General features: G+C 38.1%; 2 protein-coding genes across 7 annotated transcripts; one reads left to right on the top strand and one right to left on the bottom strand.

Annotated features, from left to right (window-relative positions):
* Positions 1-666: 666 nt before the first annotated feature.
* ubtd1a (ubiquitin domain containing 1a) lies at positions 667-10,417 on the top strand. Of its 3 annotated transcripts, XM_034681095.1 has the most exons (5): positions 667-996; positions 1,444-1,530; positions 8,246-8,473; positions 8,974-9,159; positions 9,476-10,417. In XM_034681095.1, exons 1-5 carry the CDS (start codon positions 945-947, stop codon positions 9,688-9,690), a joined length of 768 nt encoding a protein of 255 aa, XP_034536986.1. In that variant the 5' UTR covers positions 667-944; the 3' UTR covers positions 9,691-10,417. The 3 variants fall into 3 exon arrangements, with proteins under 3 accessions (XP_034536986.1, XP_034536988.1, XP_034536987.1); XM_034681097.1 differs by lacking the exons at positions 667-996; positions 1,444-1,530 and adding an exon at positions 3,498-3,520; XM_034681096.1 differs by lacking the exons at positions 667-996; positions 1,444-1,530 and adding an exon at positions 4,486-4,661.
* Positions 8,918-16,196, bottom strand: LOC117811069 (voltage-dependent T-type calcium channel subunit alpha-1G-like). 4 transcript variants are annotated; one of them, XM_034681099.1, is made up of 7 exons: positions 16,065-16,196; positions 14,518-14,712; positions 14,114-14,207; positions 13,780-13,904; positions 13,331-13,419; positions 13,026-13,197; positions 8,918-9,171 (listed from the first exon to the last, which is right to left on the bottom strand). In XM_034681099.1, the coding sequence occupies exons 2-6, from the start codon at positions 14,703-14,705 to the stop codon at positions 13,043-13,045; spliced, it is 651 nt and encodes a 216-aa protein (XP_034536990.1). In that variant the 5' UTR covers positions 14,706-14,712; positions 16,065-16,196; the 3' UTR covers positions 8,918-9,171; positions 13,026-13,042. The 4 variants fall into 4 exon arrangements, with proteins under 4 accessions (XP_034536990.1, XP_034536991.1, XP_034536989.1 ...); XM_034681100.1 differs by lacking the exon at positions 8,918-9,171 and adding an exon at positions 9,237-9,686; XM_034681098.1 differs by lacking the exon at positions 8,918-9,171 and adding an exon at positions 11,397-11,575.
* Between the last annotated feature and the right edge of the window lie 615 nt (positions 16,197-16,811).

Raw genomic sequence — 16,811 nt, 5'->3', positions numbered from 1 at the left:
ACCAAATGCAAGACATTTACTCTCTTGACTGCTGCTGGCATTATAATGCATAACATACTGTATTATAATTATCTTTGCAATATGACATTATGTTATATTACATTATTATTGTAACTACAACTCATGGTCATTGTGCATACCCATATTTATTTTTTATTTATTGCTTAATCTGTCATTACCAACCATAATCACACCATGTCAACCTGTCACTACTGAATCATTTTTAATACTGCCTGTAATTACTTCTATTTAATCTAAATTCCATTGTAACATTGTATATATCTAATTGTATTCTAGCTTTATTTATCTATTTTTATTTTTACTTTGTTTTATTTTATTTTACTTAGTGAAACTTCTTCTTGATTGTACTTATGTCTGGGTTGCTGTGACAACTGAATTTCCCCCCCGGGATCAATAAAGTAATATCTTATCTCATCTTATCTTAAATAAACCATTATGCGTAAAATATAGTTACTGGAACCCAGATTTATTTTTTAGATAATGCTTTTTTTCGGTTTTAAATTATAAATAATAAAGTAATTAATTATGTTCAAGCGGCGGTAATATTCGGAAGGGAAATACTCCATTCTGCTCTCATTCTAGTGAACTTACCAGAGGGGGGGGAAGAATTGGTCCGACCCGCGCATGCGCACTAACTGAAGGATTTAATTCTCACTGAAACGGCTTGTGCGGATGCGTGAGCTTCGTGCAATATGATTCGGGGGGGATTCGGACGTTAACTGTAACTCATTTTTTGATTTAGAAGGATTATTACTCTTATTTTTATTTTACCAGAAGCTCTTCAGAGACAAACTGGTCAGCAGCCCTTCCTGCCCTGCACCGACACATTGCTCCCAGTGTGAGTCTGTGCACCTGCTGACTGGCATCCTGTGCAGATCGTCTCGTCAGGATCCAGAGATAACTCCACCTGGAAACGAGTTCGGATGTGGCAAGCAAACTGCAGACGGATGCATAATTTAGCAGACTGGATTTCGGGTAGGTCAAAAAACACTTTTTAATTAGAAATATTCAGTAAAATGTGTCTGTTTACACTGCAAAGTGATTAATAAATAAATTAATTAAGTCTCATAATATGTATTTATTTAAAATTACATATATATTACATTAATTTTAGTGCATTAACCCTTTTTAATAGAATGTTAATTAAAAATCATGACAATGGTGGCATGAGGTTTAGGCGCGTGCCCTGTCAGCTGGCAGTACACGTGACGTAAACATCGCCGCTTGCCTGACCCCGCAGGAACGAAGACTGCTGAGCTGTCATTATTCCCTGATGATGCTTTCCATATAAGGCACCTCTTTTTTACATCATCAGCAACTGTTTATCAATCCGACATGATAACAATGTGCATTTTAAGGCATTTGAGCTTAAATAAATGCAGAGTGAATGATGGATTTTCTCCTTATTGGTGTGGCATGTAGGGACAGTGATGGGAGGCTGTGTGGGGAGGAGTAGGATGGATGGACAAGGGAGTGCCCGCAGCTCGACGAGGAGCAAAAAACGTGGAGGTAAGAAGCTGGATCACACTGAGCTGCTGCCTTACACGTGCTCAAACAAGTACATATTAATGCATTATAAGCACTGCTGCACAGAGGAGCCCTAATAACAAGGGATGATACCCAGAAACCTTGAATAAGAGTCTCTGTATTTATGTTTGCATGCTTAGTAAGTGCTGTTACCAGCAAGATAAAAGGTAAAGATGAAATGAGGCCTGAGCTTTAGGGAGCCTATAAATATTCTTATTTTAGATTCTTATTTTATTATCACTGAGAGGAAATAGCTTTTGTGGTGATTAAATGTAAATGGTAGCATTAAAATGTAAGAGTTACACGTTCTCTGATACATTAGGTGAATTGTCAGAGTCAGTTTTTAACACATTACCTTGTTATATTTCTGACCCTAATAGTGCACAAGAAAGTGCAAAGTGATGTTCATATATGTGTAAAAACCATTCAGGTGGGCTAACAGTTCAGCTGAATTGCCGGTTGTGTTCAGGATCCTTGGCTTCACTTCACCCCTGTTTCATCGACATCCTCCGTCTAAAAGCTCTCTATGTCAGTCCCTAAATGTTTCAGAGCCCATCTGCATGTCTGATCTGCACTGTCCTGATAGAACTGTGTTTTATATAAACACCGGTCAATCCATTTCTTGTGAAAAAGCTGCTGTGCACTCAGCTGGATTGTCATGCATTATGTATTGAGCAGCAGCAGCAGCAGCAGCCAGGAGCCCGAGCAGGGAGTTTTCATATCAAAGTTTGACCTACTTGGTTTCATGATTTGCCTCACGGTGACCTGCTGCTGAACATATTTACATGCAAGGGAAAGATCTCATTTACCTGCAAGACAGAGTTTGACCTCTGGGATCATGTCTGGGAAGGTTCTCAGTCATCCAGGTAAAGGTAATTAAGAGCTTGATCCTAAAGGCATCTGGACTGAGTTCAACCAAATCCAGTTGCCTTTTGGATCAAGCTCTGGGACCATGTCCTATTATTAATTATTAGATCTTTTTAAGTTTGTTCTTGGAGTTTTTATGCTTTGTGTGAGAGAGGACAGAGGATAGAGGGAAGAGAGCGTAAAGAAAGATATGCGGTGAAGGGTAGCAGGTTGGAATCAAACCTGAGCTGTCTGCTTAGAGTACTCTGTACATGGGGCACTATTTAACAGACCTGGAACATTAAGAAACAGCACAGAAAGGAAAATGGCCCTAAAGAAATAGAGGATAGCAAAAGAACCATTTCGGCAAAAATTTAAATACACATTGTCCATCTCGCAGTTTATAAATAATTTCTCATTCTCATCTGGATCATGAAACTCTTCTATGAGCTCAACCCAGTTTCATACTTTAGGTAGTTCAATCTGTTAAAATGTCAGAGTGATTCATTATTTTACAGTGAACATTTATTTTTACTTCCTCATCCTCATGGAGAAACATAAGTGTCAAAAATCTGTAACTTAAAGTTCTATGTTGCATGATTTTCCAAAAACTTTCCAAAAATAGTTTTATATTTGGGCTCGTCCAAATAATATGGCCATGAATTACATGATTTAACTCTCTTCAGATTCTTCAATATGTCTGATCTGTCAGGACAAGTTGTGTTTTTATTTTACTGTAATGAAGAAACTCACATGGTTCTTCCAGCTCTCTTCACACCAATACACAGAAGAAAAAACAAGTTTCACTTAAAGCTCCTGTGGGGAGTTTTTAGCTAGATGTGAAACTGTCTGAAATTAATACTGATGTATCTTTATGACCTACAAAAGCAAAAGTGAAGAAGGTAAAAGACTGATTTCTTTCTATAACGTGATTTTTGATGTGTGAAACTGCTGCAGAAGGGTTAGTGTCAGAAAAAGTGACTAACTACACAATGCTGAAACCAAATTGTTACTTCCAGTGTTGAAAAATGTTTCTAATTTGGAAGTGCAATAAACTGCAGTACTTCAGACGTCCACTTGAGGCTGGCTCCAAAAGCCAAAGAAACCCCATAAACACCCATGACAGGTAAACATGTTGATATTTTAAGTCTCTAAAGCCCATCAACACATTAGTTTTGAAGATGTTAGGACTATGAGTTTTGCATAATTTGGCATAATCAGGGATACTGCTGACTTGACTGACAGACAGGCACATTGTAGTGGATTTAGATGCCTGTCTGCCTACATTGCCTATGGCTAATCCAGCCTTCTTATTTCCATTATTCACAGCACAGATTCTCAGTGAGTGGGCTGTTAAAAGAAAGCAGAGGGAGATTTTTTGGTATAATAAAACACTGATAACACACGTGCAAGACAGAAAATGCAAAATGCAAAAATTGACAGAAACTGAAAATTCCTCACATTATTCAGAACTTCTCATCTTTTCTTGATACAATCTGTAGATCTGTTATTTCTTTCGCCTTTGCAATCCCCTGATGCATTTTTAAAATGATTCATTTAGGACTTCCACTGCATGCTTGTATTTCTTAAGCTCACACTTTCTATTTTTGAAACATGAGATGCAAAGATAGAAAACCTTTGACCATCAGTTTTAGAAATGTGGTGTCTGAGAGACCGATCTGCTTCTTCTGGTATAAATAGAATTCTTCGAGGAGAAAGAGATCGCGGATGTACAGTGGCTTCTCCTGCCAACAGACTGTAATATACTCAAAGGGCTTTAATGGCTGTTAATAGGTTTAACATGTAGCCTTGGGTGCCTGGGTATTTCTATCCTATCTCTGAATAGAGCTGATAGGATTAGGCCTCCTGTGTAAAGATACTACCCTCTGGCAAGGACATTCACCTGGCTCTCGCCACATCTTGAACCCTCTTCTATGAACCGATCCCAAGGTATTTTTGGGTTGCGTAGTGTTTGATATTAGAAGGGATATAAGTGGACGGTCGGGTCGGCGGTCACTTTTAAGAAACTGGGGAAGTGTCACCACGGTTAGCAGAGCTCGGAATCTGCACGTCGCTGTAAACTAGATCAGGGGGTTGTTGCCGTGTTGCAGGAAGGACTGTCGTTTGAAGTTTGTCGCTCATTTACGAATTGATGCAGAGTTCGAACTGACTTGCATCAACTCAGACAGAAAACATGGGAGTACCAAACTCCAGGGAATACAACTACCATCACACCCCAAACTCACCCTTTAGGATTTTGCTGAAAAGTAAGTACAGGTGTTTGTGTGAGAGGAACTTAATTCTTTGATTGTTTTCTGATTGAAAGTTTGCAGCTCCCTGTGTCGTGCAGTAGTTTGTGTTGGAGGGTCTTGTAGTTTTAAGTTTAAGATTGTGTTGTGGAAGCTGTTTTTATTTTATGATTTTTAAAACGTATCTTTTGATGCATTTTTCAAAAGCTTTGCAGCATTCTGTATTGAAAGGTAAATAGCTCAAAGTGGATGAAAAGCAGACAGATATTTGTAAGTCAGGGTTGCAGCCTTGTTATTCCAGAATTTGCTTTTTATTCTGTCTACAGATTCTGATTTCATTTTCCCTCAGCCTAACTTTGTTGTTGTAGACTTCGGTAGCCAGTTTTTCTATCCAACACAAATTGCCGTAGCTTAAGGACACCACCTTGATTCACCTACTTCATTTGAATCATTAAGCTTAAGGTTCCAGGTATACGGGCTTACACTTAAGGACATGATGTCAGACCTGACGTCTCTGTACATTCACACTTTACTCTACACAATCAGCCAGGATCATTCACTTACTACAGCAGGGAGGTGAAAAATCTTGCTTCTTATTATGCAGGATGTCTTAGCTGATGGCCTTCAGCTGCTCTCAAGCCGACTTAGACAGACCATAAAGGGATTTTCAAGCATCTGTTACACACACCTTGTGACTTTTTGCACACCTAATACATACTATGTGCATTATAATCAACATTCTAATAACCTATTTTTGTACCTATCTCTTTATGACAGTATGAGTACTGCTGATTTTGGATCCTATTTTCAATTTGTTTCATATTCATAATAATGCCCCAATAACAGAGACTCTCCTTCAGACATCTTTGCTGACCCTGATCCTGATTACCTCAAAAAGTTTACATTATCTGAAACTCAGGAGTGACTTTTGCGTCTTAGTCTGTTTCAGGATCAATAACAGATTTTCTGTCGCTCTGATTTGCACATGAAACAATTATCACAGTTTACCTTCTTGTGTCTGTCAGGTTGTTTATCAGGAATCAGGTCAACCTGATTATTTGCATCTGATCTGCTTGCACCTTGCAGCTGTCTGTCCTCAATAACCAAAATAAACAAGAAACTGATGGTTTAAAGAGAAAAGTAGAAAGATCTGAGCCTTTTTTTCTGACACAGTGATGTGACTGATACTGGATCAAAATAACTGAGGGTATTTTGATTTTACAGCGATTATCTTCACCTCACTCTGCTGTTCTGTATTTATGGATATGAAAAAAAGAATGCCTTTAATTACTAATCAGTGCCTCCAGGAAGTTGCGATTTCGCGATCGCAACTATAAACGCAAATTCAACCAATCAGCGCGATTTTTTCGCGGTCCTGCAATTTTTTACAATCAGCGCAACTTTCCCGCAAATTTGACCAATTACCTCAATCTCAGCCCCTGCACGTCATTGGTTTTATCATCAATTTGACTTCCTTGGAACATAAACGTAAGTCCTCACTTGATCGTCACTTTTCAACAACAAAACACGCACAGAGAACGGGTGAAAAGAGGGGACAGCAGGCAGGACAAGTGACCATGACAACGTTATTATTTATAGATTGAGGGGCTCAGTGTTAGCTTGGTCTCTACCTGCAGCAGGTGTGCTTTATGAACCAGCTCTCCTCACCTCCATGCATCTGTCTCATCTTCATTGATGATTTTTACCCCGGGTGTGTGTTAGCGACAAAGACACAACCGGGGGACGTCTGCTTACTATTTGATGTTTGACGTTGTTGCCGTGGTTACCGTAAAAAGCTCTGCATCTACAACTTGATTTCGTCCAGTTTGGTGAAACATCAGACACATTCAGTAAGTTTTGATCAACTCCTTGTCATCAAAGATGCAGATTAATTTCAGAGTGCCGTGAACTGACTGTGCATCAGTCGCTGCGAGGTGCATTCAGGGACCGTCGTAAATGTGCAATACAGTCCTTTCATGGCATTTTTCTGTGAATCAAGAGAATCAAAATACAGTCAGTGGCCACATCAAGAATGCTTTCTAAAAACAACTGTAATTTAGCGTATTTACTTGCCCCTGAGATGTTATTGGGGAAAAAAAAAAAAAAAAATCGCAACTTTCACCGCAATTTTTTCAAAAAGCTGTCGCAAATTCAGGCTTTTTGGGCCGCAACAATCACAAAAAAATCCCGCGAAATCCTGGAGGGACTGACTAATGCATACAATAGAGATGATACAGTGTTCAGTTTGAGTTCTTGTGAATGTACATCAATATGAGGATGAATTTAATACATCTAATTAAGATACAGGCAATGTAGCACCCTGATACTGTAGCCACAACCTTACCCATCAAGACCGTTGTGTCACATCATCTTTATTAGGAGGTCGGCACAGAAAAATCCTTTACATCTGTTCAAACTGTGCAAGAAAATGGCCCCTCATGCTCACCACAGTAAACAGATGTAGGCAGCAGATGTTGTTGTTATGAAACATAGTATGTGATGCATCAGCTCATATATCTGACAGAAACGAGGCCCAGCGACTAAAAGTGATGTTTGATTATTGATTTGCAGCTCTGTTCTGCTGGCTGTGTTCCACTTCTGTAAGTCAGTGAGAGTGTTTTTGCTGGCTTTCATTGGCCGACGGGTGCTCATCTCCCCAACCAATGCCTTATGAGATGGGAACAGATAAATCCTGTTATGTGAAACCTGATTACTTCCTTTAATCCACTGCTGTGCGCTTGTGTGTGTGTGTGTGTGTGTGTGTGTGTGTGTGTGTGTGTGTGTGTGTGAGTTTTTGTGTTTGTTTTTGTGTGACTGAACGTCAGAGCACATGGATGTGTTACTAGCCACTGCGGTAATCCACAACACTATAAATAATCGCTTTGATTTTCCTCCCTCTGTCACTCAAACGGTCTATCTTTGTGTGCTGCCTCTGTGGATGAATTATAAATAGGAGTGTGGAAACTCCTGCAGAAGGTGTGGAAAATAATTTTGTGTGTGATGCTGGAGTTTGACAAAGAGCAGTCTCATGCGTGGCTGTAATTGGCTTCAGTTTGTCTTCATAGCAAAGATATTAGTGTTGAATATCACAGATGAAAGGAGCTAGCGTATTGTGCAGAGGTTTTCAATTTTCCTTGTCTCACATCTCTAGTCACATTTACCTCCTCTTCCATGAATTCTATATTAAATTACGTTTGTATGTCTTTGTTCTGCTCTATTATTTTTCAGTGATTATGTTCAATTTAAGCTCTAAGAGTATCTTAAACTTTGACAAATTGTTTCGGGGTCGATTAAATTGCTGCTCTGCTGGAAGAGGTATATTGGTCTAACCTTTGAATTACATAATGTTTCCTGTACTAACCTGGCTGAGTTTCAGTACCAGGTATCAGTGGCCTATAATCCCTTTTAAAGAAGCTGTTTTAGCTACAGCCATTATGTCATTAGGATGGAAAAAACAGCATAAAGTAAACACGTTTTCTGGCTCCTTCTTGAAAACTCAAAGTTGTTTGCCTGACTGTCATGCGGTGTGAGGCTCTGATTATATCTGTTTGCAGTCTGCAGCTTTTAGATCAAACTGAACACAGTCGTCTTTTTCCTTTCAGGACGTAATGAACCCCTCAAGAAGGAGCGCCCAAAGTGGAAAAGTGAGTACCCTATGACGGAGGGCCAGCTGAGGAGCAAGAGGGATGAGTTTTGGGATACAGCCCCGGCTTTCGACGGGCGGAAAGAGATCTGGGATGCACTCAGAGCAGCCGCCCTGGCAGCGGAGTGCAATGACCTGGAGCTAGCACAGGCTATAGTGGATGGAGCCTGCATCACTCTGCCACACGGTACGAAACCCCCCCCCCCACAGGCACACATGAAATCAAACACATGATGTGGAAATGTGCTTCATCCAGCTATCATTGTAAGCTGTGTGTGTCCTGGCACTTTCAGCACAAATGCAAAACTCACTGTTGTAAATCTCAGAATGTCAAAGGCCAGTTTGCAGAATCCCATGCATCAGTTGTGCAGAGATTACTGCTGTAATAGTTACATAATAGTCGCAGTGCTGCGTGACCGCTGTGAATGGATTGGTTGAGAGTTAGATGGAACAGACACTCACGCATATTTGTCTGTCACACACAGGAGGGCTTTTTGCTTTTTACCAATCTTTTTATGATTCAAGGTTACTGGTGTTATGATGTAAGCTGTAACAAACGATAATGGCCCTATGTTTAACCTGCATTCTGAGAAATGGCTGTTAGTAAAGCAGAGGTTCATATATCAAAGTGTAGAGTTTGATTCTGTTGGAACCTGTCCTTTATGTTGTCCATTTCTTCTTTTCCAGGCTCCCTCACAGAGAGTTATGATGAACTTGGCAATCGTTACCAGCTGCCAGCGTACACTTTAGCCCCGCCCGTCAACCTCATCAGTGAAACGTGCACTGACAACAAAGTGACAGAGAACACACAGAAACAAAACCAACCCCCTGTGTGCAGGCAGGAGTTCCAGCTGAGGGTCCGACTGTCATCAGGTCAGTAACACACTGTGCAGACAGACAGAGACAGACAGACTGTGATAATCTATAAACATACTTTATGTTCAGATACATTGAGGTGTCGATGTGAGGAGCAGTTTTATTGGATATAAAAGAGAATCTTGTGCAGAACTGAGTTAATCTGAAAAACATCATGTTCTGCAGTTTTTCCCGGTACATATGACATTTCAAACATTCAAAGCACTGTGTCTCTTCTAGCTGGAGGCTTATTCATAATTCATAGCCTTTTCAGTCTCTCACAGCGTGTTCAGAAATCTGTGTCAACTCTATTTCTGCCTCGCTGTTTTCTCAGGGAAGGACGTGCGTCTGACAGCCAGCTTGGCCGACTCCATCGCCGAGCTAAAGAAACAACTGGAGGAGCAGCTAGAAATCGACGTGAGCCACCAGAGGTGGTTCTTCTCCGGAAAGCTCCTGACCGATAAGACTCGCCTGCAAGACGCCAAGATCCAGAAGGACTACGTGGTCCAAGTGATTGTCAACACGAACCCTCCAGTCATAGCTAACTGAGGACAGAGGATTATAAAAGGACGTGCCAGGGATAGGAGTTAGGGTTTGAAACCACTTTCAAGTTGGTCCTGCAGTTGAACTTTGTGTACATTTTTATATAAGAAATATTGCTTTTATATTGCTCCTTTTTGTATTTTTTTCCTTTTTTCCAAATGAAGTAGGAAATATTGAAAAGCACTGAAACACTTTAGAGTAGAAGTAGAGTCCTAAGATGCACATCCCAGTGTCTGTCTGTCCGCCTGTCTTTCTGTTTTGTGTTGACATCAACTCACAGCTCTAATGTTTACACTGGTCCCCCTCCTCTTCATGTGTTTGTATTTGTGCTGAATTGATAAAGTGAATATGATTCACATGGGGACCCGAGTAAGGAAAATCCATTCTCTCTCTTCTTATCTTTCCTTTTTTTTTTAAAGATTTCTGTCATGCTGTTTGAGAAGTAATGTAATTTAACTGGCAACAAACTGTAGAAAAAAACTGTAAATATCAGTTTCCCTTTGTGTTGTTTGGTCATGTATGTATGTATGTGCACTCTACATTTTCAATTCACAGCTGTATATTCATGATAAAGACACAGAATGTAATGACAGGCACCTTTCTAAAAGGTAATCAGAGACGATCAGATCCGTTTTTTTTAATGCCATCACTCCAAACCAGATACTGTAGTTGTATGTACAATATGATGCTCATTGTACTTGAATAAATTATCAATAAATATTGTAAATTTAAAGTCAGTCTCTGGGTCTTGTTCTTTGCAATATAAACCTCAGGAGAAATGTTCAAATGTTAAGTGCTACCAAGGTGATCGAGTCTTGTCCTATTGCTTTTGTAGTTAACTACAAGCCAGTTACAAATTCTCAGAGCCTAGAAATCTTGTTAATTATCTGAAGGGAAAATGTTCTCCGATTTTCACAGCTCATGAACACAAAAAAACAATAACTTGTGATAGAGGCGTCATAAGTGGGACTAAAGAGGACACAAGAAAACAACATCAAAAGAGTTGGCAGCTGTAATAAAAGTTTAAAATGCAAGGAAAAGAGACAGCCTAGTATTATTAGGAATACATTTTAAATTAGGGTTATGATTATGGTTAGGGTTATGATTAGGGTTAGGGTTAGGGTTATGATTATGGTTAGGGTTATGATTAGGGTTAGGGTTATGATTAGGGTTAGGGTTATGATTATGGTTATGGTTAGGTTTATGATTAGGGTTAGGGTTATGATTAGGGTTAGGGTTATGATTAGGGTTAGGCTTAGTGGCTGTGGGAAGTGGATTTAAGTTAGGGGTGCTGTAGTAAGAGGTGCAATATTTTTTCTTTTTGCATTTAGGTTACGTATGCAACTGATAGGCTATAGCGCACATACATTTTATTTTTATTTATCTGGTTTGAATACAAGCTTTCAAGAGAACTTTTCATTATAAATTCACATCAATAACGACTATAATACAGGCTACTTTAATAGGTATCAAATGCCCGACTTGCAACTTCCATACCCTGTTGTACAGCGAAGAGCATACAAGCCAAACCTGGTAAAACAGACCCATATGGCAGTAAAACGCATTGAATAGAACTTATCCAAATACGTTCCGTTTTTAAGCAGGCACACAGGCATCGGGTTATTTTAAAATGAACAATTTTTTAAAATTGCTATAATAATTTCTCAAATCTTCCTCAGGCATTACATTTTCAGAAAATAATACAATGAAAATGATTAAAAAAAACTGTTTTATTGTGTTAATGTATTTATTTCAACTTATTTAGCATTCAGAAAAAAATGTGATTAACCCTCAGCACCCCTACTTCCCACGGCCAGAGGTCAGAGGGCCTGCTTGTCCAGGGAGCCCACAGCATACATGAACTCAAATACTCAAACATGGACAGTGGACCCTGAAAAACAGTGAAGTGGACAAGAGGACCCTGAATAAGAACATTATGTATAGTCTTCCGTTTTGGAATACTATTGAGGGCACATACAACCAGCAGCTATACTGCTGTGGAGTAACAGTTTGATATTCTAGTATGTTTTCTTACACATTTTTTACATTGTTGGACTTTGACTTGTTATGTTGTAGTCTGTGATATGATGCATGGAAAATGTCTGTAGGATTTTTGGTAATAATCTTAGTAAAGTATAATGTTTTGGTTTATTTCTCTATAACTATATGAGTGTATTTATACGTTTTCACAAAGGGAGGAATATGGATATTGAATTGTATGGGGATTTCTTTGTTTCAATTTGCTTTAAGAATGATGTTTTCTGCTATGAGGTAAATATGTTGGGAACTCAGGTTTTTTTCTTTTTTTTCCGACGCCTAGGGTCAGTGGTATAGGCAGGGAAATGTCCACTGAAAGGTCAGATGGGATGACCAGCCTGACTTTGGACAACTTTTTGTTTTTGTTTCTAAATTTACCAAATGTATTTGCTTACATTTTGTTCCCCAATAGTTTTCTGTATCCTCCTTTTGCACATACTTGAAGTACTGTAGGTGGTTGCCTAGGGCAGAGGGGCCGTGAGTGTCTTTTCCCTGTCATGAATTGATTAGTAAATTATACAGGACTGATCACTGCCTGACAGGTTTTCACTCTCACACTCCATGAATTTACTGTAATGCTGGGATTTGCTGTGATATTACAGATTACAGTTATCTTTTGAACTTTCTGTGTGTGTAATTACGTGAATGTTACATGTCCGATTGTAATTGTGATTTTTTCTGTTTGTTTTCGAGACTCTGTGTAGTCTCAAAGGGGGGTTATGAGGTATCTCACATTAAGTTATACAATAAATACAGTTTTACTGCTTGGATCGGTCACAGAAGGTTCAGATAGAGACACCTTTACAGTTCTGTAAATTACGGTGACAATTGGCACGCTTACATCAAGGGTTGGAGCCCAGCATTAGCGTAAATTACGGTGACAGTTAGCATGCTCATATCAACAGAGCTGAGGTCCACTACTGGATTTAAACCAGATGTTAAGAGAAATGTGTGTGCGTCGTGGACATCCCTTAAACCTATATAAAGGACATGTTTAGTGGTCTTGGGGGGATGAGACACAATCTGGCCGAGTCGTCTTCCCAAGCAGTCCGGAATGCTTGTTCGATACTGGTGTTGTTTTCCTGTAAAAAACCTATTACTCTAAAAGCAAGCCAGTGTCACAAAGTTCCTTCTGCATCTACACATCACGGCCTGTCAGCATACGACAACAGTTAAAGGGATATGCTATAGACATCATGAATTAGCTTTAAGATAACATTACAATGTGAGTATTTTCTGTGTTTCTGTTTCTGGATGCCATTTTTAACTAATTCTTACTCAGGGAGAACTGATAAAATGCAAACCTGATCAAGATTTTTCCTTAGGTAGAAATGTCTTCTCCCAGAAAGTTGTGTAGCTGATCCTCCCACATCTGAATTCCCACATTGGAGAAGATTTGAATGACCAGGATTATGATGAGAACAGGACAAATCATAGGCAGGGTGTCTATGAACACTTTTACCGAGACTCGCAGAACTGCAGAAAACGAACAAAAGATGTGATTAAAAATTGATTGGGAAAAAAAAAAAACACAATTGGGGGAAAAACCATCAGAGTTCGGAGACCACCGGGGGATGCTTGTCTTTCAAATAATCAAATATTGACTTACTTTGTATTCTGCTGAATAGTCGCATCGGGCGGAAAGCTTGGAAAACTTTCCAGCGGAGGCTGAAGCGTGCCAGGATGAAGTCCAGCACTCTGAAGGAAGAGCATGAGGTAAGGGAAAAGATCTTTATTTTCATCATGGACTAAATTAAAAATTGTAAAATGTTGTAAGACTAAATACAAAGACATTAGAAAACTGATGGTGAAAAAGTCTTACTGTGAAATGCCTTTTTTAAAATATTGTCAAAAAGTCAGACAAAAGTTGTCTTCATGTTTTTTCTTATCAAGTTTAAAACAAAGAGCCCAGCTGTGTTTGTTCTTAAATGACTTTATAAGTTGTTTTTAACTCTGGAGCGTCTGAGAAGCTTAATATGATTGTCTCGTCCACCTGCAGATGAAAGACCAAATAGAGCCATCTATAAGAACAAGAGAGAGGCGCTGTGAGATACTCACTCTCCAAAGTTGATGAGGAAATCCAACGTGTTCCAGTTGTTGCCAAAATAGCCAACAACCCCCAGGGCCAGCATCTTGATGACCATTTCCATGATCAAGAATGCAAAGACAACAGAATCCAAATTCTGAGCGTACATATTAGGGAGAAAGAGTTAAAAGTTTAAAATGCAGTAAAAAAAAAAAAAAAAAGCTTTTGCAGACATTAGTAATTAATGTACAGTTATTTGGCTTCACTGTAACTTCGGTGAATAACCAACTTTTCCAAGTTACTTACTTAGAAATTGTTCATGTTATTGCTACATTGCACTGATGACAGGGTAGAGGTAACACTAACCTTCAGGTAGGTGGGTTGCTCTTCATAGGGTTTGTTCATGCACAGAATCACACAGCTAAACAGGACCATTAGTTTGGACAAGTACTCCAACCAAGTGGAGGAATTTGTTAAGTTCAATTCAGACAGAGACTGCATAAAATCCTTCTTATAACTCTTAGACAACAGAAGATGAAATATTTCATGCAAGAGGCACCTCATGGGACTTCAAATAGCTGAAGTGCTACAATTTTTTCTTTGGGGAAAGTCTACAGGCTTCTCTCCATAACTTATTTTCCTTTGGACTGTCATATAAACACAGATGAATACACATTGTTTGATATAAAGAGAAGCTTTCAAGCTGCCTATTCTTCTTGGTGTCACCACATGTTGGACACAGATAGACTCCCGCTAGAAAGAAAGGATATGGACTATGGGCCATTTGGAGACACCACCTTCGAAGTTTTGTGGTCTGTTCAAGGCAGCGGAAAACAACAGGAGCCAGGGCTGGGTAGGGCTGCTGCTGCTGCTGCTCATCAGTGGAAGCTTCTTGTTCCTGTATATTGAGGAACATCTCCAGCGGCTTCCCCTCTTTTCTTCCCTCAGATTTCTTCATCCTGAAACTTTAAACACAGAAGCCTTAATTAAAGGAGGAGTTAAGAAAGTTCAGAAGCAGATAAAGAGGGTGTTGACAGGTGCTACAAACACGTGAGCTAGCTAAACTTTAATGTTAGTCACTGTTTAGCATGAGCTGTGTTCTGGCTGACGAGAAAAAGGAACAGTCAAGAGAAAGAGGTGGGTTAGCTCACGGTTAATGATGACGTTCCAAATTGAAATCATAACTGGACTACACAGCTTTGAATAACACGAGTAAAACATGTTGGATTAATTATGATTTTCACTGTTCAACTCTTAAACTATTCAGCTCCTTCACATCATTCAGGCTTTGACTTTTCACATCTCTACGCCCTGTAATTTTTTAAATATTCAACTTTACAGATGGCTGGAATCTTCAAATCCACTTAAACTTCTTCATCTTCAGCAGTTTAGAGCATAATATCCACAAATTTCACTTCACATACTCAAATTCTTTTGTTACACCAGCTTACAACATGGGACAGGGGAATACAACAATGTACTAATATAGTTAAAAAAATATATAATAACAATAATAATAGCAATGACAGGGGTAAAATAGAATAGAATAGAATAAAATAAAATAAAATAAAATAAAATATGGCAACTATTACAGATATATACACACTATGTACACTTCTATCTGATAAATAGATAGGTAAGATAGAAGAGTACATAGTGTGTATATATCTGTAATAGTTGCCATATTTTATTTTATTTTTACTTTATTTTATTTTATCTTCAGCTTCAGTATTTCAACACTTTTGCTGCAAGGAAATTCAACATTTCTAGTTAACCAAATTCAAATTTGCTTTATCGACATGGCTTTTAATAACATTGCTAAGGCATCAAGAATCAATCCAACCCAGAAATGTATGGATTTTTAAAAATCGATTGAATAGGGGGATAATTTCAAACATGTTATTTCGTATTTTAAAAATAGGTTAACCAGTAAAAGACTCAATGTTGAAGAGTTAAACGTTATCCTGTCACTTGTAGAATTAGCTAACCTAACCAGAAACTAACAACTGATATCTCCACTGTTTAACTTGGGCTGCTTTATTTTGACAATTTGTTAACGTTTAGTCCTCATAAACCACGATGCTCCTAATTTATCTCAATACATTACCACTCCAACAACTTTTGATGCATATTTTTAGATTAATTAACCTTTTAATAGCTAGCTAACTTCACCCCCAAAAAGCAGCAGAATGTTGATGTTGCTAGGCATCCAAAGATTCACTCAAGTTAGCCAGACAGCTAATAAAAACGACTTTTCAAACGTAAAATATAAACTAAACTACACAATAAAGGCATAATAGGCACAATTAGTACTCACCGGTCGAAAAACTCAATCCACAGCTTGCGTTACTTCGTTGTTTGTCGGTAAACCGTTCTGAAGAGGACGGTTCAGGTTCTCAAGGACTGGCGAGGCGCAAATTGATGTTTTGGTTTGAACATGAAGTCTTTTAGAAATATTAAACATACTTCAAAATAAACAGCAGTTACTCCAGACACATGAAGTTGTACACACCGAAAATAACAGCAACATTTCTCCACATTTAGCTCCAAAACGTCATAAAAAATGTAGAGTGAATTTTTAAAAGTCACTTTTTTATCACATTTAGAGGAATATTTGTGATGTTCTTCACATTTAATTTTGTTGTGTAAAATATATTAAGTTAAAATAATTGTTAAATCCAAATGCTAAATATAAATCTAAATGTTAGATATAAATCTAAATATAAAATCTAAATCTAACTGTTAAATATAAATCTAAATGTTAAATATAAATATAAATGCTAAATATAAATATAAATCTAAATGTTAAATATAAATATAAATGCTAAATATAAATATTAAATATAAATATAAATGTTAAATACAAATATAAATGTTAAATATAAATATAAATGTTAAATATAAATATAAATGTTAAATATAAATATAAATGCTAAATCTAATTCTAAATGGTAAATATAAATCTAAATGTTAAATATAAATCTAAATGTTAAATATAAATATAAATGCTCAATAGAAATAGAAATGCTAAATATATATTTTACCTTTTTAATCTAGCTTTTAA

Source organism: Notolabrus celidotus, chromosome 4, assembly GCF_009762535.1.
Source record: "Notolabrus celidotus isolate fNotCel1 chromosome 4, fNotCel1.pri, whole genome shotgun sequence".
NCBI lineage: Eukaryota > Metazoa > Chordata > Actinopteri > Labriformes > Labridae > Notolabrus > Notolabrus celidotus.
This window is presented reverse-complemented; position numbering and strand designations above follow the sequence as displayed.

Bases quoted from the DNA above. Each gene is read 5' to 3' on its own strand.
- ubtd1a (XM_034681095.1), top strand. From the start codon at position 945: ATGTGGCAAGCAAACTGCAGACGGATGCATAATTTAGCAGACTGGATT. The intron at 997-1,443 runs GTAGGTCAAAAA...TGTGGCATGTAG, and splicing joins TTTAGCAGACTGGATTTCGG to GGACAGTGATGGGAGGCTGT. The intron at 1,531-8,245 runs GTAAGAAGCTGG...TTTTCCTTTCAG, and splicing joins GAGGAGCAAAAAACGTGGAG to GACGTAATGAACCCCTCAAG.
- LOC117811069 (XM_034681099.1), bottom strand. From the start codon at position 14,705: ATGAAGAAATCTGAGGGAAGAAAAGAGGGGAAGCCGCTGGAGATGTTC. The intron at 13,420-13,779 runs GTGAGTATCTCA...CTCTTCCTTCAG, and splicing joins TTCCTCATCAACTTTGGAGA to AGTGCTGGACTTCATCCTGG. The intron at 13,198-13,330 runs GTAAGTCAATAT...CGTTTTCTGCAG, and splicing joins ACTATTCAGCAGAATACAAA to TTCTGCGAGTCTCGGTAAAA.